Source organism: Venustampulla echinocandica (genome assembly GCF_003357145.1).
Source record: "Venustampulla echinocandica strain BP 5553 chromosome Unknown scaffold_2, whole genome shotgun sequence".
Lineage (NCBI taxonomy): Eukaryota > Fungi > Ascomycota > Leotiomycetes > Helotiales > Pleuroascaceae > Venustampulla > Venustampulla echinocandica.
Window position 1 is genome coordinate 1,405,845 of NW_022474207.1, and position 22,632 is coordinate 1,428,476.

The 22,632-nt window shown below is 48.2% G+C and overlaps 5 protein-coding genes across 5 annotated transcripts; 3 read left to right on the top strand and 2 right to left on the bottom strand.

Moving 5' to 3' along the window:
• Positions 1-47: 47 nt before the first annotated feature.
• Positions 48-686, bottom strand: BP5553_04816 (Uncharacterized protein; the record flags this gene model as incomplete). Its single annotated transcript, XM_032013439.1, has 2 exons — positions 48-368; positions 462-686. 2 exons carry the CDS (start codon positions 684-686, stop codon positions 48-50), a joined length of 546 nt encoding a protein of 181 aa, XP_031870039.1.
• A 210-nt stretch (positions 687-896) lies between these two features.
• Positions 897-15,802, top strand: BP5553_04817 (Midasin; the record flags this gene model as incomplete). The annotated part of the gene is made up of 2 exons (XM_032013440.1): positions 897-8,156; positions 8,225-15,802. 2 exons carry the CDS (start codon positions 897-899, stop codon positions 15,800-15,802), a joined length of 14,838 nt encoding a protein of 4,945 aa, XP_031870040.1.
• Positions 15,803-16,282: 480 nt separating this feature from the next.
• On the top strand, positions 16,283-16,952 carry BP5553_04818 (uncharacterized protein; the record flags this gene model as incomplete). The annotated part of the gene is made up of 3 exons (XM_032013441.1): positions 16,283-16,348; positions 16,450-16,777; positions 16,843-16,952. The coding sequence occupies 3 exons, from the start codon at positions 16,283-16,285 to the stop codon at positions 16,950-16,952; spliced, it is 504 nt and encodes a 167-aa protein (XP_031870041.1).
• A 471-nt stretch (positions 16,953-17,423) lies between these two features.
• On the bottom strand, positions 17,424-19,642 carry BP5553_04819 (MFS general substrate transporter; the record flags this gene model as incomplete). Its single annotated transcript, XM_032013442.1, has 10 exons — positions 17,424-17,914; positions 17,966-18,030; positions 18,078-18,146; positions 18,199-18,336; positions 18,384-18,477; positions 18,532-18,860; positions 18,914-19,197; positions 19,256-19,355; positions 19,411-19,425; positions 19,482-19,642. The coding sequence occupies 10 exons, from the start codon at positions 19,640-19,642 to the stop codon at positions 17,424-17,426; spliced, it is 1,746 nt and encodes a 581-aa protein (XP_031870042.1).
• Positions 19,643-20,734: 1,092 nt separating this feature from the next.
• Positions 20,735-22,306, top strand: BP5553_04820 (Cytochrome P450; the record flags this gene model as incomplete). Its single annotated transcript, XM_032013443.1, has 1 exon — positions 20,735-22,306. The coding sequence occupies one exon, from the start codon at positions 20,735-20,737 to the stop codon at positions 22,304-22,306; it is 1,572 nt and encodes a 523-aa protein (XP_031870043.1).
• Between the last annotated feature and the right edge of the window lie 326 nt (positions 22,307-22,632).

The following is a 22,632-nucleotide window of genomic DNA, read 5'->3' on the forward strand; positions in this document are numbered from 1 at the left end:
CGTCTTTCTCCCGCATGTAATCATACACCTCTTCCCTCTAGACCCATCTAGTCCATCGTGACAACACCACCCAGAGCTTTCAATGCAGCGATGATCTTCTCGGCTTCCTCCTTTGGCACCGCCTCCTTCATCAACTTCGGCGCGCTCTCGACAAACTTCTTACTATCCACCAAACTCAACCCCAACATGCCCTTAATCTCCTTAATAATCTTTGGCTTCGCGCCCGCGTCGAACGATTCCAGCTTCAGATTGAAGAGCGTCTTTTCTTGTTGTGCCGGGGCTGCTTCTTCCTCGACGGGAGCGGCAGCGGCTGGTGCAGCAGCAGCAGCAAATCCTCCCATTGGCATGTCGGGGATATTGAGACGTGACTGAACATCGCATATTTAGCATTGGTCCATCTCCCTGTTTAGATTCGAGATATAATTTGGGCATTGACACCTAAATATATCCGGGATTCTTACCTTTAGACTAGTAACCAAGTCGGCAGTTTCCAACAAAGTCAATTGACTGATCTGATCCACGATTCCTGAGATCTTTGGGTTCACAGCTGCCTCGGTAGACGACCATCGTTTTGAGGATGTTGGATTCCTCCGCTGTGCCAGGCATACTGTTGAAACGCGGAGGGATGAGGAGGAGAGAAGAGTACGGGCGCAGCTTCGTACTGCAGTTTGGCAGGATAACGACATGGTGGAGAGTGGTGGAGGGAAGACTGGATGTTAAGGAGCGTTCGAGCTGTCGTGTTGTAACTGTAACTGCATCGGGCGTCGAGAAAAGTTTAGCGGACCTGCGTTGGTCCGTGCGCGGCCAAAAGTTTATCGCAGGTCGCGATTAAAAAAATATCTTTGATGGAGCATTTCCAACCCGATTGACGGTCAACGAATTTATATCCACACGAAATGGATATTGACCTTCCCGATAAGGGGCAAAACTCTGTCCCCCAAGTCTCGGGTAGCTTGGAGGACTTGCCCGAAGAAATACTCGAAATATTACGCCTCCAGAAATCGCCGCAATTCCTCGAAGTCCTGGCGACAGCGGCTCTCAAGCCAAAGCTTACAATCGAGCTTTTCATACGATTCCATTCGGTTTTTGCAGATTGCTGTGCTAGATGGATATCAAACTGCGAAGCGGGAAAACAAAATAATGAGATAATCGAAGCTTTTGCACGAATCCTACCTCTTGCGCCCCACCTAGTAACTTATCTCGACAAGTACCTCAGAGACACCTCGACAACTATCGGATCGGCGCCCGATACTGATGGTATACACTCCCTGTCGGCTGGAAATGCTTCAGGGACAGAATTGTCTGCTTTGCAGACGCTGAGAGTTCTCCTGGCAACCTTCAGATTGTTGAACTTCGACAGATACAAGTTCTTGCGGAAAATTTCAGGCGCAAGAATTCAATCCTTATTTCACCATGGCGACCGAGCTGTGCAATACCTTGCCGTGCGAGTTTTCTGTCAACTCCTCTCTGCGTCAGATTCAAAACTGGAAGCCATGATAAATCAGCATGTTGGAGAAGATGCTGTTATGGGCGATTGTGACGGCGACACGGTCGACTATGGTTTCCTCGGACTTTTTGAAGCGAAGATGTTGAAAGATGCCCAAAACTCTGTGTCGAATGCCCCACAAGATACACCACATACTGTCTTAACTCTGCATTCAAAATCGCTTTCTCCATTAGTGGTACGTTACGGAAGTGTACTGCTCCCTCGACCAAACGGGCCTCCTTCGCAGCCTACTTCTCTTGTCCAGACAGCAACTACTTCTAAGAATATGGAATGTTTTGCGACTTCATTGCTTTCTTCATCGCCTATCCTCCTCCATGGACTGGCAGGTTCTGGGAAAACATCATTGGTGACTGATTTTGCCCGAGAGCTTGGCGTGGAGTCAACTATGGTCTCTCTTCACCTGAACGAACAGACTGATGCAAAGATGCTTATTGGCATGTATGCGACTGGATCAACACCTGGCTCATTTACCTGGCGAGCTGGCGTCCTAACAACTGCTGTACGAGAAGGTCGATGGGTGTTTATCGAAGACCTCGACCGGGCACCAAACGAAGTCATTAGTGTGATTCTTCCACTGATCGAACGTGGAGAGCTACTCATTCCTAGCCGCGGCGAGACAATAAAAGCTGGGCCGGGGTTTAGGCTCCTTGCCAGTATTCGAACCTCCCTCAGCGTTACTGGGCAAGAGAATGCACCAGCTTTACATATGCTCGGAGCGCGGCTTTGGCAGCGAGTTCCAGTTCAGATGCCATCTCAAGATGAATTTAGAGAGATAATCGCTGGTTCCCATCCAATTCTTGATAGATTCTTGCCAGGAATCATCAGCGTTTACGAGCGGCTATACACATTATCCCAGAAGCCAGCTTTTGCGTCACGAAGTCGAACATCGCTAGGTCGGCCAATTAGTCCGCGAGACCTACTAAAGTGGTGTAGGAGACTGGATAATGTTCTGCTTGAGGCAGGGTCGAAAACCGGAAACGAGCCAATTACCGAATCTAATAAGTATGACATGTTCTTGGAAGCCTCTGATTGCTTTGCAGGGAGCTTGCAAACAGAAGAAGCACGAAAAGCGGTTGTTATGTGTATCGCGGAGGAGATGTACATCGACCCTCAACGAGTAGAGCATTACCTCACAGCTCATGTTCCACGGTACGACGCTACCGAGTCTCATTTGAACATTGGGCGAGCCCACCTACCAAAACGAAATATTTCTCGAGCCAAATCATCGGGCAAGCCAAGACCATTTGCCAAAACAGCGCACGCCAAACGGCTGCTAGAGCAAGTAGGCGTGGCAGTCAAGATGGCTGAGCCAGTGTTACTTGTGGGTGAAACCGGCATAGGAAAGACTACCGTGGTACAGCAGTTAGCCGACTCCTTAGGGCTGAAGTTGACAGCAGTCAATTTGTCTCAGCAGAGTGAAGTTGGTGACCTTCTTGGTGGTTTCAAACCAGTCAATGTCAGAACACTTGCGATCCCACTCAAAGATGAATTTGATGAATTATTTGCAGCTACAGGCATATCAGTATCCAAAAATCAGAGATATATCGACCAGCTAGGGAAAAGCGTGGCCAAGAGTCAGTGGAGCAAGGCTTCCAAGTTGTGGCATGAAGCCCCTAAAATGTTCAATAAGATACTATCCGAACTCCAGAAGAGGGAGTCAAATACCAGATCGGATGCAGAGCAGCCCATGAAACGTCGCAAGACAGAATCAAGGGTACAGTCATTACTCCATCTCAAACCTCGCTGGGAGAGATTTTCTGAAAGCCTGGATCAATTCGATGTGCAGCTCTCGGGCGGCTCGAAAGGATTCGCGTTCACGTTTGTCGAGGGAAATATTGTAAAGGCCGCCCGCAATGGCGATTGGGTACTACTTGATGAAATAAATCTTGCTTCACCCGACACTTTGGAAAGCATTGCTGACCTATTACGGGGTGGGCCGGACGAAAATCCGTCTATCTTGCTTTCTGAGACCGGGGAAATTGAGCGAGTGCAAGCTCATCCTAATTTTCGCATATTCGGTGCCATGAATCCAGCGACAGACGTTGGAAAACGGGACTTACCAATGGGTCTGCGATCAAGGTTTACGGAGATATACGTCGAGAGCCCGGATAGAGACCTTGACGACTTGCTGAGTGTCATAACGACGTATCTCAGAGGAACCAGCACCAACGACACCCGAGCTGCTCACGATGTTGCTCGGCTTTACCTGAACACAAAGCGCCTGGCGGATGAGAAACGCTTGGTCGATGGAGCCAGTCAGGTCCCCCACTTTAGTCTTCGAACTTTGACTCGTGTTCTTACGTATGTCAATGATATTGCGCCATCATACGGTCTTCGAAGAGCTTTATACGAAGGCTTTGCCATGGGATTCCTCACGCTGCTTAATAGAGACTCTGAAAAGCTGCTTATACCTCTAATCAACCATCATTTGCTAGATACCCACGGAAATCCACAGTCTCTCCTTGCCCAAACCCCCCGGCATCCAGACGACGGCAGACAGTACGTTAGATTCATGAACAAGAAGAAAGATCGTCAGTACTGGATGCTTCAAGGCTCAGAAATACCGCAAGAACAGCCTCATTATATAATCACGCCATTTGTTGAGCGCAACTTGCTTAACCTTGTCCGAGCAACTTCCACACGGCGTTTCCCAGTCCTGGTTCAAGGACCTACTTCTTCTGGCAAAACGAGCATGATTGAATACCTCGCAAAATTTAGCGGTAATAAATTCGTCAGGATTAACAATCATGAGCATACCGACTTACAGGAATACTTGGGTACATACATCTCCGGTTCTGATGGTAAACTGCGATTCCAGGAAGGACTTCTCGTCCAAGCACTTCGTCAAGGCCATTGGATTGTGCTTGATGAACTTAATTTGGCCCCAACTGATGTCCTGGAAGCGCTTAATCGATTGCTAGACGATAATCGCGAACTTTTGATCCCGGAGACCCAGGAAGTCGTCAGGCCTCACGAAAATTTTATGCTCTTTGCCACACAGAACCCACCTGGGTTGTATGGTGGCCGAAAGACCCTTTCAAGGGCTTTCCGAAATCGTTTTCTGGAGCTGCACTTTGATGATATACCCGAAGATGAACTGGAATTTATTCTGGAGAAACGAACCCAGAAAGTTGCCCCTTCAGATTGTCGGAGAATCGTCACGGTCTACAAAGAGCTGTCTAGATTACGGCAATCAAGTCGGCTTTTTGAGCAGAAAGATAGTTTTGCGACCTTGCGAGATCTCTTTCGATGGGCTCTCAGGGATGCTGATAATAGGGAGCAACTTGCTGCGAATGGGTATATGCTCTTGGCAGAGCGAGTCCGGAATCCCGAGGAAAGGATTGCCGTCAAGGAGATCATTGAAAAGGTCATGAAAGTCAAGCTCGATCCAAATGATCTCTATGACGCAACTCACTCCTCTGAGATTAAGGCATACGACGCTACGTCAAATGCACTTGGAGTTGTCTGGACCCATGCAATGCGTAGGCTATACGTCCTAGTTGCACATGCACTTCATAATAATGAACCCGTTCTCCTGGTTGGCGAGACTGGCTGCGGAAAGACAACTGTGTGTCAAATGCTTGCAGATGCGTTGGGGAAAGATTTGCATATTGTCAATGCACATCAGAATACTGAGACGGGAGATCTTATCGGGGCACAGCGGCCGGTCAGGAATCGTGCCGCAATTCTAGAACAACTGAAGCAGGATCTTGCTCAGGCTTTCAATGTTCTGGGCAAGGATACAGGAGCCAATCATGATATCGACGTCTTGCTTCCAGCTTATAGATCGATCCCGGCTTCAGAGCTTTCCCAAATACCAGAAGAACTACGGCACCGAATTGAGAGTAATCAAACAAAATCAAAGGCACTCTTTGAGTGGTCTGATGGAAGTCTTGTGCAGGCAATGAAGGAGGGGCAGCTCTTCCTCCTAGATGAAATTTCGCTCGCAGATGACTCTGTCCTTGAGCGGCTTAATTCGGTGCTAGAGCCGCAACGAACGATCCTCCTCGCTGAAAAGGGGGTAGACAATTCGTTCATTCAGGCGGCAGATGGTTTCCAGTTTTTTGCGACCATGAATCCTGGTGGTGACTATGGCAAACGAGAATTGTCTCCTGCGCTCCGAAATCGTTTCACAGAAATATGGGTTCCTTCACTTTCGGAACATGGAGACGTGCTGCAGATAGTAGAGGCAAAACTACAGGACCCGCTAAAAACATTTGCCGACGCTATGGTTCACTTTGCAGAATGGTTCGGCCAGAACTATCGGTCTTCCAGTTCAGCCTCCATATCCGTCCGTGACGTCCTAGCTTGGGTCAATTTCATGAATGGATGCTCTTTTGATCCATACCTAGCTGTCCTTCATGGTGCGGCGATGGTTTATATTGACACTTTGGGTGCTAACCCATCGGCTCTTTTGGCAATCAACCCGGAAAGCATCCAAGCAGAGAGAGCCAAGTGTCTTGAAGAGCTCAGCAACCTTCTACGGCAGGATATAAGTCCGATGTATTACAGGCCAGTGCCACTATTCAACACCGACGACAAACTGTCTATTGGCGACTTTTCAATAGGCAAGCGAGCTGGCTCAGATGACGACCATGGATTTGCCTTCGATGCACCAACCACGAAGCTAAATGGAATGAGAGTCCTGCGGGCGCTTCAAGTCCAGAAGCCTATCCTTATCGAAGGTAGTCCTGGCGTGGGTAAAACCACTCTCATTTCTGCCCTTGCGCGTGCTTGCAACATGGCTCTAACCCGAATCAACCTCTCGGAGCAAACTGATCTGATGGATCTCTTCGGATCAGATGTACCTATGGAAGGCGCAGAAGCAGGCCATTTCGCGTGGCGGGATGCACCCTTCCTCCAGGCTATGCAGAGGGGAGAGTGGGTGCTTCTTGACGAGATGAATCTTGCTTCGCAGTCCGTTCTTGAAGGCTTGAACGCCTGCCTCGATCACCGCGGTGAAGTCTATATTTCAGAGCTCGATCAAACCTTCAAACGCCATCCTAACTTCACCGTTTTCGCAGCTCAAAATCCCCATCACCAAGGAGGTGGTAGGAAGGGGCTGCCCAGTTCTTTTGTCAATCGATTTTCTGTCGTATATGCTGATGTGTTTAGAGATGAGGATATTCAACTAATCTGCAGGCATAGCTTCCCGGATACCCCACAAGAGGTTTTAACCAAAATTGCCATTTTCGTTGAGCAAGTCGAGCAAGAAGTTGTCCATAAACGAAAATTTGGCTCTCAAGGTGGACCATGGGAGTTCAACTTACGTGATATTCTCCGATGGCTCCAGCTACTATCCTCTTCAGCGCCGCTCCTGGCAGCTGCCACGCCATCATACTTCTTCAATTTGATATTTCGACAGCGGTTTAGATCAGCTCGGGACCGGCTCGATATCGACAAGATCTTTGCAACCGTTTTCGGTGTCGATACCCCTTCCCACCACCTCTTCTTTAATATCAGCCCCGCCGCTTATCAGGTCGGTGTAGCCTACATGCAGAGGGATCCGCTTCTACAAAGGCTACAATTTCCTACCTTCAACCCCACCAATCGATTAGCTGAGGTGGAATCTGTCATGATATGCATTCAACAGAACCTACCCTGCATTCTTGCAGGCCCGTCCGGATCTGGGAAGACGACACTGATACAGCATGTTGCCGCAGCAAGTGGCAAATCGCTAATTGTTTTCCCTCTTAATGCTGACATAGATACCATGGACCTTGTCGGCGGGTTCGAACAAGTTGATCCCCAGCGAGCTGCAAGTGCCTTCCTCCAACAATTGACAGATTTCCTTAGCAAGATGATTCTGGCGTCCTTGCCAGCTGAGGTCCCAGAGGAAGCAATGGCTGTGTTAGGGTTGTTGAAAGATGCCAATGCATCTTCGCCGTCGTATTTCTCTAGCCTAAGTCTTCATCTTGACACCCTCGAGACCAAGACATCACTGGCAGAATTTGGAAATTTGGCGAACATTTGCCAAAAGTTTGCCAATAGTTCTATGGCACTTGAGAATGCACGGTTTGAGTGGGTTGATGGTGTTTTAGTGAAAGCATTAGAGCAAGGTGATTGGCTTGTTTTGGACAATGCCAATCTCTGTAGTTCCTCTGTCCTGGACCGACTCAATTCTTTGCTCGAACCAAACGGAGTCATGAGTATTAACGAGCACTGTGGTCCTGATGGCGAGCCGAAAGTCGTTCGTCCTCACCCAGAATTCAGGATCTTTCTGACTATGGATCCACGATTTGGTGAGCTATCAAGGGCGATGAGGAATCGTGCCATTGAAATTTTTCTCGAGCCACTACCAGCAGATGTTCATACCCATCTTTCAATTTCAAGGTCAGAAGCAGCGTTGCAGCGATACCAAGCAATATCTAGAGCACTCGATACCGATACCTCAACATTGAACGAAACCACGTGGTTATACCAGGTCGCTCTGGACAATTTGGCTTGGGCAGATATGGCAATGCTTTCACGATTCGTCGAACAGAGCCAACGACTGTCCCTAGCAGATCCCAAATTCCTAGCTACATGTCAAAATTATCTGCAACTCTATCAATCGACCGACAATCACGATGTTCGGGAAGCTATTGGAAATATGTTAAATAAAGTTGCTCAGAAGACCACGTTGGCACCAGGCTTCAGAGACGCACAGGTTAGTGACCGTGCCGTCCCATTTTACATAGATACAGCTGTACTGATAGTTCCAATAAAACTTTGTAGATTATCCACCCTCTTCAGAACTCGCCATTGGTTCCGTTGCTGCAGCAATCTAGTGGCCCAACAACTGGTTACTGGCTTGCGGCCTGCGTAGAGTTCACCATAGAAATCACCAATGCGATGAATGCGCAAAGCGGTCAAGCGAGTGGGATTGAGACTCTCAAACCAAGCAAGATGAATCGCCTCCAGAGATCTCTAGTTCGAGGGCGTGTGGCTGCCACTGCGAAAGACTCCACGACAAATATCGATGCCTTTCTCACTGCGCTTTTGCTGCGATTAAAGGGGTTTCTCCACTCTAGCCTCCATAGCGATAACGACGGGCAGTGGAAAATGCACAAGAAGGCAGTCTCTTCACTTTTGCAGTACTGGTGGGATACTTACCACCTCGCCACGTCAACAACATTCGAGGAAGCCACTTTCCAGGCTCATCTGGCCATCGGCACGGATATTCTCAAAGGCCTTTCGAAACATGCTGCCCTGCACACCGGACAAGAATCAATCGCCCGAGAAGTTCTTGAGAGCCTCAAAACAAATTTTAGTTCCGGTTTCCAGTTGACGACTGGGCTTAGCATGGAGGTTCTGTGGAGACATCTCAGACCAGCTGTCATTCCAAATTGCCAAGTCATGGAGACGTTGGATCAAATGCAAAGACTAGCACAGCTCTTTGATACTCTAAAGTGGAAGACCTCTATATCAATTCGGGAACTCGGCGGCATTATGAAATCCCTGATCAAAGCATATCGTCTTGTTCTCACACCAGACATTGACGGCCGGAGCCTCGTTCAGAGTTTAAGTACGGAACTTGAAAATTTGGAGATAAGCATTGGTAAGGAGGAAAGTGGAATTTCGCCTTTTCTTGCCTCTCAATTCGAAGTATTGAGACAGTCCAACACATTGGAACTACTCCGATCTGGGAGATCTGAGGATTTTGATGTCGATGTGGATACTGTCGTTCTTGCAAACCATCCCACGGCGCCTCAGCTGCGCCTCTCTACCTCGACTGAAAGTTCGCTCCTTTTACAATCCGTTGATGATCTGCTGGGAAGTGCGGGGAACTTAGAGGCCATTTTAGGGACGTACCCGGCGTCGCTACTCCAGAAGTTGCATGGAATCGAAAGCGTTGGCATGAAGTCTCTGAAGTTGCTAGAGTCAGAACTGCCTTCCATGGGTAACAGCCTTGCAAAATCGAGTGCAACACTTTGCCGTGCTCAATTGCTGGACTTGAATGTCATTTTATCCCGCCTCATTTCCGAGGCAATATCAGCACATGGTGAGAACTTTGGACGAGAATATGAAGCTTGGAGCAACACGATTAGCGCTACTACAGATCTAGAGAGTCTCGGTCTTCCAAGAATTAATGAGACGGTTGCACGCCAGCAACAATCCATTGTGGTTGCCCCCGATATCCCACAACACCTCCGAGAAGTCATATCAAACAACTTTGTGGGAGCATCAGTTGCTGCTGTTGCTGCCAGGAGCCATATCGAGAATTGCCTCGAATTTTCAGCTATGGCATGGGTGCAATTCGCCATTGGATGTATCACCCTATATGTTCCAAATCGATCCTTTGACCCGGACAAGAGACAGCGGCTTGAACGAAAGCGACACCAAGAAACTCGAGATATCCTTGACGACAAAATATCTGCTCTCAGGCAATTTGAGCGTCTCTTCACAGGCCAAGAATCTAATCTCAGAATCCAGCTGTTGGAAACAGAGATTAAAGAATATGGGGAACCACCTGCGATATTGCAAGAAGTCTATCGGCCCCAGCACTCAGAACTGGATCAACTTCAAGGGGAATTCAACAACCTCCTGAAAATTGTTACGCGATCGCAGATACCCGCGACACTTTTGGCGTATTTCCAGAAGAAAAACGAGAATAACTTGCAAGAAATCCGGTTGGTGCAGAGCAATGTCACTCAGATAATACGTCGACTATCGGAGAGGTTCCGAGCCTATAATGATATAACTGCACCCGTCATTAGCATGCTTCGCTCGATGCAGATTGGGCTCTCATTGGCCGCTCTGGCATCAGTCCAGCCATCGTCCAATAGCAGAGTTTCCGCTGAACTTATGGCCATGACTCCTTTCCTCGGAGGTGGGCCTATGCTCGCCAAGAAGAATATCATATCCGACCATCCCTTAGAGTATATGGCACTGGCCACTGCCGATGTTGCCGCCGAACGTCTTACTTCATTTAGTCCACAACAACGTGAATTACTTCTTGAAGCCTTTCATGGTTGTTATGACCAGTGGACTAAACGACTAGAATCTGATCGGCTCGAGGCTGAGTCTAAGACAGGCTTGTATCGCTTCAAAGGTAGCGCGGAGGACGAAGAGGAGGAAGATGCAGAGCAGTTTAACGAGCTGTTTCCAGCTTACGATGACGAGTCTAATGGTGAGCGAAATGTCAACGTGACATCAACAACGGCCCGAGACACCGCCGTTAGCATTTCTCGTGTCCATGAAAAAATATTTTTAGGAGGTATCACGCCGTCTGAAAGTATACTCTCTCTCATTCGTCACATGTCGGGCCGGATTGCTATTCTTCACGACGGTCCTCGTTTCGGTGGACATAACATGACTGCTGCTATCCTCCCAGGTAGTATGCTACTCCTCGACGATCATACCAACGCTCTTACTGCAACCACCACCATTCCGGAATCGTATAATTTCTACACGGATGCACACCTACCAGAAACTCGGAAACTGGTCACTCTCATCCATCAAGTTCAAGATCGCTTCCATGAGCTTCAACGGGTCGATGAAATTGGTCACATGCAACCCCTTGAAGATGTGCTAGTCTCATGCCGGGAATTGCTCGAATTTCACCATACTGAGCCCCTAGCAAAAATCATCACCAAGGTTGAAAAGATTCACACTTTCATGCATGAATGGCAATTTGGAGGGTGGGCTAGTCGCGCTAACACTGCCCTCACACTCTACGATAACTTGACCGCCACAATTGTCAGCTGGCGACGTTTGGAGCTTTCAACATGGGCAAAGCTTTTTGATATGGAGTCTAAAAAGTGTGAAGATGATGCCAGGTCGTGGTGGTTTGTGGCATACCAAGTCGTCATTGCAGCGCCCTTGCAGGTTTCTGAAAATATCGAAGAACTGAAGAATTACGCCCAGAAGCTTCTGCAAGATCTCGAAGTCTATTTCACCACTGCAATACTTGGACAATTCGCGCAACGACTCCAGTTGTTGAAGCAACTGCAAAAGCACCTGCAGCTACTCATTCAAGATGTACCTTCAATGTCAATCATACATGGGGCTCTTTCAAATTTCATTTCATTGTACGCCCGTTACGAGAAACCAGTCAATGAAAACCTAAAGAGGGGCAGAGTATCGTTAGAGAAGGCCATGCGAGACGTTCTTCTCCTAGCGAGCTGGAAAGACACCAATATTGTGGCGTTAAGAGACAGCGCGAAAAGATCTCACCACAAGCTATTCAAGATCATACGCAAGTTTCGGGCTCTTCTCGGGCAGCCGATGGAATTCGTTATCAAGCAAGGAATCCCGGATGAGAGCCCTGCTGAATTGCAAGATCCAGACCACGCGAGACCGGTACTGAAGCCGACCGTTGATCAGTCTGCCCTAGCACTATGTACAGAGCTCGTTCCAAATTGGTCTCAAAGGAGCAAGAGATTTGTCAATGTCTCCATGACAGTCAATAGAATGGCTATCACCTGTCAGATCCCCAAGTCTGCGGTTGATGGGCCCTCTTATCTCGATGCAGTACTAGGAAACATCATATCCTCCACCGCCGAACTGCAGAAAGCCACGCCATCAATTCTGTCTGAGGAAACTAAAGACACAGTCAAGCATTTGAAATCACGGAAGAGGAAGCTTTTCGCTGACACCCTGAAAGAGCTTCGCCAAATGGGAATCAAGCATAATCTCAGCGCAGATGCCTTAAGGAAGCAAGAATCGCTCTCAACTTCCCTTGCAAACTTAGAGGGCAGTACCTCGGATGTCGATGTTCCGGGGCTGGAGTATTACTTCCACAAGTCGATTGACTTGGCACCTCGCTCTAGGGAAGCAGCCCGGCAGCCCTCGGAAGATCTAAGCAGCGCTGAGGTCGCCCGAAGCAGTGGCTTCCTAGAAGGAATACTTCAACTTCTCTTATCACAACACAATGTGATTTCAGCAAATACTGCGAGGATGTCCAAGCTCGAGGGCCTAATAGCTATGGCCGCCGGACTCTGGGCGCCTGACAAATACGAAGTTCAACTCCCAAAATATTCATCAAACCATGAGAAGGTACTTCGGTGGTTGCCACATATTTTGAGCGTCGCATTGGACCTCGTTGCGATTCATTCTAAACTAGCAAAGCTTGACTCGAGGGACCTCAGAGATTCTATAACTTCATGGAAGGATCGATTTGCAGAGCTTTTACGGAATCTGGAAAGCTTGTCGCCACTGCCTCCAGATGTTGTTTCTACCCAGCGCTCTGAATTAGAGGATACCATCACTACTACCACTCAGGAATTGCGGCTTGATCTGACACGGATGACAAACGAACGCCCGGACCTGGCCTTTATTCTTAATCAGATCATCCCGTGGAGCGAGGTTATATCTTCACAAACCACCTCTGCTAGCCCTGAAAAGACAATTTCTGATATGGACAGCCAATTATCAAATACCTGCGACTCCATCCTTGTTGGAACTGAGAAATATAAAACCGCCATCGATAGCCTCCCAGCATCGACTGAGGATCCGGCTTGGCTAGCGAGGAACGACTCCTCCTTAGCTACTAGCATCAAGTCCCTTCACTGCGAGAACGTTATCGCACTGCTTGATAAATCGTTCCAGACTCTTACACAGCTTGATCTAGAAGACTCTTCCATCAGGAAAGCTGCTAGTGCTATTTTTGCCGTCGCCGTACCTATTTTCCAGCAGTATTTGTCCACCCTTCAACAAGGCTTGAAGCGATACGCACAGCTACATCGCGCGACATGTAAGATGTATTACGTCCTTTCCAAGACTTTTATCCAGATTGCCACACAAGGCTTCTGCACTCCTTCCGAAAAGTCTGCGGGCGAGGATGGGACATCAGAGAAACTTGAAGGGGGCACAGGTCTTGGCGAGGGTGAAGGTGCTGAGGATATAAGTAAAGATATCCAAGATGATGAAAACCTCGATGAACTAGCACAGGAGCCAAACGAGGGTGAGAAAGGAGAAATGGAAAATGAACAAGATGCTGTTGATATGGCGGATGCAGATATGGAGGGCGAGATGGGTGAGGGCGAAGAGAAAGGCTCAGATGATGAGGATGGTGAAGGAGAAAGTGGCGATGATATGGATGAGGAAGCTGGAGATGTAGATGATTTAGATCCTACAGCTGTTGATGAGAAAATGTGGGATGGTGATGGCGAGGAAGCTGAGAAAGACCAAGAGGGAGATGATTCTAAGGGCAAGAAAGACAAGGATGAGAATGCTGCTGCCCAAGATAATGGCAAACAGGCAGATGAAGGGGACGAAGGGAATGAAGAGGAGGTTGAAGAGGAGGTGGCTGGTGCGGAGCAAGGGGAAGAAATCAAGCAGGATGAAACGGAGAAACACGATCCTCACGCTCAAGAAGGCGAAGCTCTTGATTTGCCTGACGACATGGAACTAGATGGCGACAACGAAGAGAAAAGTGAGCAGGGGAGTGACGATGGAATGGGCGATTTGTCTGATGTTGAACAAAATGAAAACGATGATGATGTGGCAAATGATGGACAGGAAGAGGAAGGTGCAGAAAATATGGATGGTCAAGAAGATCAAGATATTGGCTCAGATATGGACGTGGTTGACCTGGACGAAGACACAAAGGATGAAGGCGAAGAGACTGGGGAAGCCGGTGAGAAGGCGGATGACGAGCCCGTGGAACAAGATGAGGAACAAGGGCTCCTTCGTGACAATACCGATGATGCGAACATGGATGCAGATAATGCGGCCCCGAGCGATGTTCAGGGAAGTGGCGAAGCTCAAGAAGAGACCTCAATAGAGAACAAGGCGGAATCGGCAAGCAAAGCGCAAAGGGATGATGGTGGGCAAGGTGGGGATTCCTCGGAGCAGAGAGATGCCGCAGCTGAAGATGGAGAACAAGCCAGACAAGCCAATGGCGAAGCACCTCAAGACTCTAGGGATGATACGCAAGATACTTCCGCTGCCCAACCCTTCAAAAAGTTAGGTGAAGCACTTGAGAGGTGGCATCAGCAGCAGTCCAAAATCCGAGAACATGCCGAGCAGAAAGAGGAAGCACCAGACCAGCAGGTCGATATAAATGCGGAGAGTTTGGAGTTCCAGCACCTACAAGATGAAGACGCCCAAGCGGATACGCAAGCCTTGGGAACCGCTACGGAAGAACAGGCCCACGCCCTTGATGAATCTATGGCTATTGATTCGGAGAGTAAGGATATGCCTGACCAGTTCCAACCGGATGAGGTAGAAAAGAGCGATGTGGAAATCGACGACGTCATGGATGTTGAGGAGCCTTCGACGCCAGAGGACCAAAACACATCTGATGCCTATGAGGGCCGAGCTGGTGCAATGATCAAACAAGCGCAAGAAAAGCCCAACGAAAGCCTCGATGATCGCCCGACTCAACCTCAACAAGAATTTGAAGAGGACGTTGAGGATGTTGACAATCAACTCGAAAGCACTCATCTTGATGAGACGTCCGCGCTCCAAACTCGCTCAGCAGCAGATGTTCGCCAGCAATGGACAGAATATGAATCTCTAACTCGCGACCTATCTCTCTCACTCACTGAACAACTCCGCCTCATCCTCGCGCCGACTCTTGCAACCAAAATGAGAGGCGACTTCAGGACCGGCAAGCGCCTCAACATCAAGCGCATCATTCCATACATCGCTTCACAATACAAGCGCGACAAAATTTGGATGCGTCGCAGCGTCCCCTCAAAGCGTAGTTATCAGATAATGCTCGCGGTAGACAACAGCAAGAGTATGGGCGAGAGTGGCAGTGGCTCCCTTGCCCTCGAGACACTTGTCATGGTATCAAAGAGTTTAAGCATGCTTGAAGTGGGCGAAATATGCGTCGTCGGTTTTGGTGATCAGGTCAAGGTCGCACATGAATTTGAGACGCCGTTCAGTTCTGATGCAGGGCCAAGGATTCTTCAAGATTTCGCCTTTAACGAGAGCCGAACTGATGTTACACGACTGGTGAGGGATAGTATTGAACTATTCCGTGCGGCAAGGACGAAGGCTAGTGGAAGCCCCGCAGATCTTTGGCAGATGGAGCTCATCATATCAGATGGAGTCTGCGATTCATCTGAACATGAGCCAATCCGCCGCCTACTCAGAGAGGCGCTTGAGGAACGTATTATGATGGTGTTCGTTGTTGTGGATGACGTGCGGACCAAGAAGAAAGGAGAAAGCGTGATGGATTTGAAGGAGGCGAAGTTTGTGAAGGATGAGAATACAGGGGCGTCGAATGTCAAGATCGAGAGGTATCTGGATACTTTCCCGTTCCAGTATTACTTAATCGTCAGCGATGTGAAGGAGTTGCCGGGTGTTCTGGCTACGCTTTTGAGGCAGTGGTTTGCGGAGGTGGCGGATTCTTCTAGTTAGCTTTGGTGCAAATTTGGCGTTTTGCAGGGTTGCATTTCTGCGGAGTTTGGTAGAACTGGTTAATATTGCTCTTATAGCTCAAGCATAGATTTGAATGGGTGGTTCATCGCAGTATACCCAATAAATTCTTTCATTTCTGCACATTGTGAAAGAAGTTTGGATGGTCTACTGACGGCTCAAGGCTACTTGGGATGTTCGATCTCCAATACGTATAAATAGGACTGGCGTGTTAGGTATAGGCAACACCGGTGCAGCACATTCCCTTCTCAACCAATCGTTTCCGAAGGGTTTCGGGGTTGTCGAACGTAGATGACCCGAGATGCGCCCTGGAATTGAAGCCTTGTATGTTGCATATTGCTGTGGAGATACGCTATCATTTAAATAGCGATAAAGGTCACCCACATTCCCGCAACAGCAATCAGACCACATCACTGCCGAGGCTTTTCAACTTGATAATAACTAACCACGCGGGTCACAATCATGACAGAGTTGGAAACCAACACATTGTACATTGCACTGAGTGCCCGCAATGATGAAGGAGACTATGTTAGATTACCACTCCTACCATTCTCCCCTATTGCATTTGTTAACATTAGCTCCCTACTAGAAGCCTGTTTGATCTCGATTGAAAACTTACAAAATTGCAGCATTGGGCCCTCCTTCTTCCCTTCTCACCTACGAAGTATGGCTACTATGACGCAACCAACAGTGCCGCTGTTGGTGGGCGGTGGACTTCCCAGATCCTCGAGGAATTTCTTCCCGTGACTTCGCACAATCTGGTTAGCATATACCGCGTTGGCAGCATATCAGCTGTAGAGGGAGCGAGGAACAAAGTGGAGGAGATATGTCGCACCGTACAGGCTAACGGAGAGCCGTCTCTGAGAACTGGGAAGAATTTTAATTGCAAGGTATGGGTTCAGGACGTGCTATTTAAGTTGGATGGGATGGATGTATTGAAACTCAAAAAGAGCCTTGGTGAGTTAAACATTATGCTATGTTCCTATCGATATTGGCATATTTGGCTGACGATTACTTCAAAGACGACATCGAAATTGAAATTTTCCGCTATGCGGACAGTGTGGAGGACGAAGTGCTTGCAGGTAAAAGGCCGGCTTTGGTTATTAATGATACATTAGCCTCTAAATATTAGGCTTGACGCATGCTCAAGTCTACCGTGGCAGAATAGATTACTCCAAGCAGACTAGATGTACTCTCCGCCAACGAGAGTGAGATTACATTAGGAGATCATTTAGCAATACAATATTCCGGCATGATGATATGCAGTTACTCAATATCTCGCACTTGCCCCAATTTTAATGAGAAACTATCCTACCTTGACTATACTATCGCCCAACCATCATAAGGTTAGAGGCCTTAAGAGCCCCTCCATGCTGTTAAATTTGATCATTTGGACCAGTCACGGGACGAAACAAACCTGCCTGAAGGGAATATATTCGCAGCTCAGATTTGTTTAGGCCAGCTATTGGCATACTGTGAAATTATGGGCACCTAAAGCTATATGCTAAATTATAAGGTAAAGTATTAATGTCTGAGACTGCTAACGTAGTGCAGCACCTCAAAAGCTATGTCATAGAACCAACCAAAGAGTTAAGGGCAACACCTAAACCGCTGTCTTCTCTTGAACCTCCACGTGTTCTACAGTTGCCTCGACATGTTCCGTCATCAATTCCTTTACTCCCTTTAGGAAAGCAACCGCTACTATTGATAGTACCACAAACGGGATAATACTAGCCCAAGCCAATCTATAGGCTGCAGCGTAGGCGTTTTGACTAGCACTGATGGCACTGCCGAGAATTTTGTCATTAACACCAGGTACCTCAGCGAATCCCGCACCGCTTTCCAGGGCTTTAAGCAAATCCGGAATTGAAGTTATTGGAAGCCCAGCGTTTGTTGCAGCGGAAGACACAGCCGGCACATAGGTTGACGAAATTTTGCCGTTGATGATAGCGTTTAAGACGGCTGAACCAAAAGCGCCACCGAGAGCTCTTGCTGAAAATGCAAGGCCGGTTGCTGTTGAGAGATACGCATGCGGTGCAGTAAATTGGACAAGGGCAACGAGGAGCGTGAGCGGGCCGCTCTGGCCAATTCCAGCTGCATTAAGTTAGATACACCATAGGAGATCGACTTGAATAATTTCCTTACAAATGATGTTAAACCCAATTTGGGCATTTTTCATCGAAGGGTTGATGCATGCGTAGCAGATGGAGCTACGGTATGTGAGCTTTGGTTGTATGGTAGTAGTGAAAGCACTTACACGGCCAGGAAGAAGACGAAGCTTATTAGCAGTGGAGACTTTAGGTCTTTCTTCCATGTTGCCCAAAGCCTATAACCTATTAATAAACAGCAGTGGTTAAGTAGAAAAGATATTGACGTACATAATCGGGACTGAGACCGTAAGAGTTACCAACGTATACGAAAGTTGGCGCACAGAAATCAGCCAAGCATCGGTTTCAAACCCAAGATGTAGGACAATAAGGGGTGTCACGCTGTTGACAGCGCTATAGAAGATCCATCTACTAAATATTAGCAAAAGCTCCCATCCTATATCATATATGCTTACCCTTCAACTGCAAACGCAAACACAGAGAGACTAAAGTTCGGTCCACGTTTAAAGAAAGCATGAGCAACAAGTCCATCGTTGCGCCCTTTCCATTCTAAGTTTCGCAGTTAGTAGGTGTTGAATGCTTGGTATCCGGTCACAAACTCACCGTAAATGGCAAAAGCAAGTAATGAAACAAGACCAACTACGAGTGGTGCTACAACATGGTTGCTATGCCATGTATATGACCCACCCGCCCAATCCAGAGCCAAGAGCGTTAAGGTAGCACCGACAATGAAGAGACTTGACCCAATAGGATCGCATGCCCACATTATCTCCTTCAACGACAATTTTGGGGTGTCGGTTACTTTCTTTGGGTGATAAAATAGAAGCAGTCCTATGATTGTTATGGCAAAGAAACCAGCCTGAATCCAGAAGATAGTCCGCCAGCCTGATGCATTGGAATTAGTTGCCGCACCCGCACCGAGACTGCCAACTCTTTAAAGTTCGTTAGTTTGTTTTGACTTGCTGGCGATGTAGGAAATACTCACAATCCACCAACTGCTCCTCCAAGAAATGCAAATCCGTTCGCAAGAGCACGGAATTTCAAGGGCAAGACTTCCGACGGGATAGCTTGCACGATAGCAATCGTTGCGAGAGTGAAGCCGACCAGAATCCCACCCCCGATAAGTGTGGCCATATTCGTGGCTTTTGCTGAGACGATCGCACCCACGAAGGAAATGGCAGTAGGGACTATCGCGAGGTATTTCCGGTCTAGGACGTCGGAGAGGCGACCTACAATAGGCGAAAGAACACTCTGCATCAATAGAGGTCCCTAGAGCGACAGTCAGCATTTTTATTCAGCTTGAGAAATAGGGTTAAGATGGAGATACCTGGATGATCCATCCTGCGATGGCTGGGTCGCCGAGATCTCTAATAATGAAGCCAATAACCGATCCAGCAGCGACCACAACATAAACTTGACCCATAATACTTTTTTCACGTTAGAGGGAGATGACCGAAGAGCCGGTGATGGAGTATATCTTACGCAAAGCATGTAACACTGTTCACAGGATTAGCACAAAGCATCTTTCCAGAAAAATACTCAGCCAGACTCACAAAACTACCATCCAAGATCTCCACGTCAGATTTATATGATTGTCATCTCTATAAGAATCCAGTTTGACCACAGGCTCCGCCGTGGACTCCTCGACTTTTGAGTGCTCGATCCGCTCCTCTGCGGTCGATTCCTGAATCTCGGTTTTTGTTTCGGCTGCCATGTTGAATCTTTGCTTCCTTCAAGTTGGGACAAATCCAAACAGTTGGGGAATAGCAATACCGTGACGGCGAGTTGTAGCTCAAATATTATGCAACCACCTAGTTATAGCAGGCGGCTGACACGCATATCGAGTCAATTGTCGACCTATCATTATTACATACGAGCAGCCAGCTTGTAGCCGACGCCATGTCCAATATCTCTAACAAGTACCGGGTAACTAGTCACAACTAGAGGTCGTCGGTGTCGAACTTTACGCCACTATCTCTCGCGCCCAGAGGAGAAGTCTGCTCCGCTCCACCTCCATCCAAGTAATAGAGCCCCGTGGGGAGTTGCTTAGCTTCCCCCACAACATTGGACGGGGTTGGTATTTTTAAGTTGGCCACTCCTTTCATTTGGCTACGAGTCCGCCTGGGCACGCGTGTATCCACCAATTGCTCCTGTTGACCCAGCGCAATAGCACTAATGCGAACCGCGTGATTGGTATAGTTGCCATAGGGGTCCTGATTCGGGGCTTGGAGTGCCGTGCGCGATGCCTATCTTCTCAATGCATACTCCGTGGTCGCGTTTAGTGAAAATAGTGAGAATATGCCACAATGGTGAGGGGGTGGCTACCGTAAGCAACGAGTAGCGTATCCGGCAGTTATGTGAGTCGTCGCTTTGAGCACTTAGAGCCTTGCTTGCTATTGTTCTCCTAAGCGCCTCCTCCTCGAATACTGGCGAAGGCAGCTCATAGTGCGTCGTGATGCACCTATTGTGGGAACCGAGCCAGACCGAGCCTCTTGTGGCCAAACAGTATATTGCCGGCTTCCCTACAGAAATGGCACGCATCTGCCGTGGCAAGGGGGCACCAAGAAAATAGAGCATCAAGAACATGAGAATCTCAGTCCTACTTGGTGGTCAGACCCCACATCGTCGACGCCATGCTATTCTCGAACCTAACTCGCCTACTACCACATCTAAATGGCATTGGTACATCTCTCCGAAAAGTCACAGACTGTGATCAAGTTTCAGCATATTTCCACGCCATAAGCCAGCAAGCAAGTTTCAAGGAGGGAAACAGAAACCGCAGGCAGGCCACTGCCAGCAACCCAAAATGCCTCTAATCGTTGCATTCCTCTCAGGCTTAGCCTTCCTATTCACCTTTATTCTCCTCGGTGATATATGGAGATGGTACGGCATGCCACCAGGGCCAATTCCCATCCCTTTTATCGGCAACTCTCTCCCAAGCGCAAAACCCTGGGTTCAATTCCAGGAATGGTCGAAAAGGTACGGACCGATCTTCACAATATGGGTTGGTCGTCGCCCTACCCTCATAATCTCCGATCCCGAAGTGGCGGTAGATTTGATGGAGAAAAGGAGCAACAAATACTCCTCTCGCCCGCGTTTTGTTGTTATGGGGGAGATGTACGGAACTGGAACGGTTCTTGTGCAACCCTACGGCAAGGATTGGTCGATAAGACGAAAGCTTCTGCATCGCGCCCTTACTCCGGCCGCTCTAAGGACTTATAAATCTCGTCAGGAAGCAGAGGCTACACGGCTTGCCTTTCAGGTATTCCAGAATCCCGAGGAGTATGAAAGGTCATTTGACAGATTTACTGCCAGCGTGGTATTTTCCATCTCCTATGGGCACCGTATCGATTCTATGGATTCTCCGGTGATTAGGCAGCGGCTGGAATACATGCAGTTCATGGCCTCCTTGAACGTACCGGGAGCTTATAAGGCGGAGTCATTTCCAGTGCTGAAACACACTCCAACTTTTCTTGCACCGTGGAAGAGAGATATTCAGGAGCATGCAAAGATGGAAACAGACGCTAACGTGGAGCTTGTGGAAGGCGTAAAGGAAGAGATGAGAATCGCGAAGGAAAAGGGATTGGAAATAGCTCCTTCATTGACCCAAGCCCTACTAACTGTGAAGAACGAGGAAGGGATTCCACTATCTGATAGGGATTTCTCGTTTATCCCTGCGTCACTATTCGGTGCGGGTTCCGATACTACAGCTTCTACGATGTGTTCAGCGATTCTGGCCCTAGTTACACATCCGGCAGCCCTGCAAGCTGCGCGTGCAGAGATCGATGAAGTTGTTGGATTTAACCGAAGCCCTACGTTTGCAGATGAGGAACATCTTCCCTACCTTCGAGCTCTGGTAAAAGAGGTCCTCAGATGGCGACCAGTTGCTGTATTGGGAGGAACCCCTCATGGCTCTTCCGAAAGTGACGTGTATCAAGGATGGCGAATTCCTGCAGGGACGACAATTCTTGGGAACTCCTGGGCAATCAATCTCAACGAGAAATATTATCCCAACCCCCATTTATTTGACCCTGCTCGATTTCTCGATGAAAAACACTCTCGATTTGACCCAGCGCTGAAAGGGAAGAAGCATCCTGCAAAGGCCGGGCATTCATCCTTCGGGTGGGGCCGAAGGATATGTCCTGGTGCAGATCTTGCAGCGAATTCGCTATTCATTGCACTCTCAAAACTCATATGGGCGTTTGATATCGTTGCGACCCAGAAGTATGATACATTTGACTATACCGATGGTTTTAATGTCCGCCCGAAATCTTTCCCCTGTCTAATTCGGATTAGAAGTGAGGGCCATGAAAGAGTTTTGGCGAAGGAGAAGGAGGCGGCAGATGAGGAGATGGCTCGATTTCCAGCATACGAATGAGTTGGTAAGGAGGTTCTCAGAATGTTCATTCCAGCGTTGGGTTGAATTAAATTAGGGGAGTCTGCAAAGGGCTGATCTGGGTCGATATATACCTGCCTTAGGTAGCTGTAGGATAAAAGTGGTAGATATAGCCCACTAAATTGCAGGTTTTTTTAAATTTACAAATGCATTCATCAAGCTTCGCCAATCTAGGAGGAGCCTTGAAGCCTTCCCTTGTTGGTTTCGCCGTCTAGAATGAAAATATAGATAGAATATAGAATAGAAGATTCTGACCATGGTCGAGGCGAAGCTCGGAAATCGTGGGACAGTACTCTAACCTTAGGCCG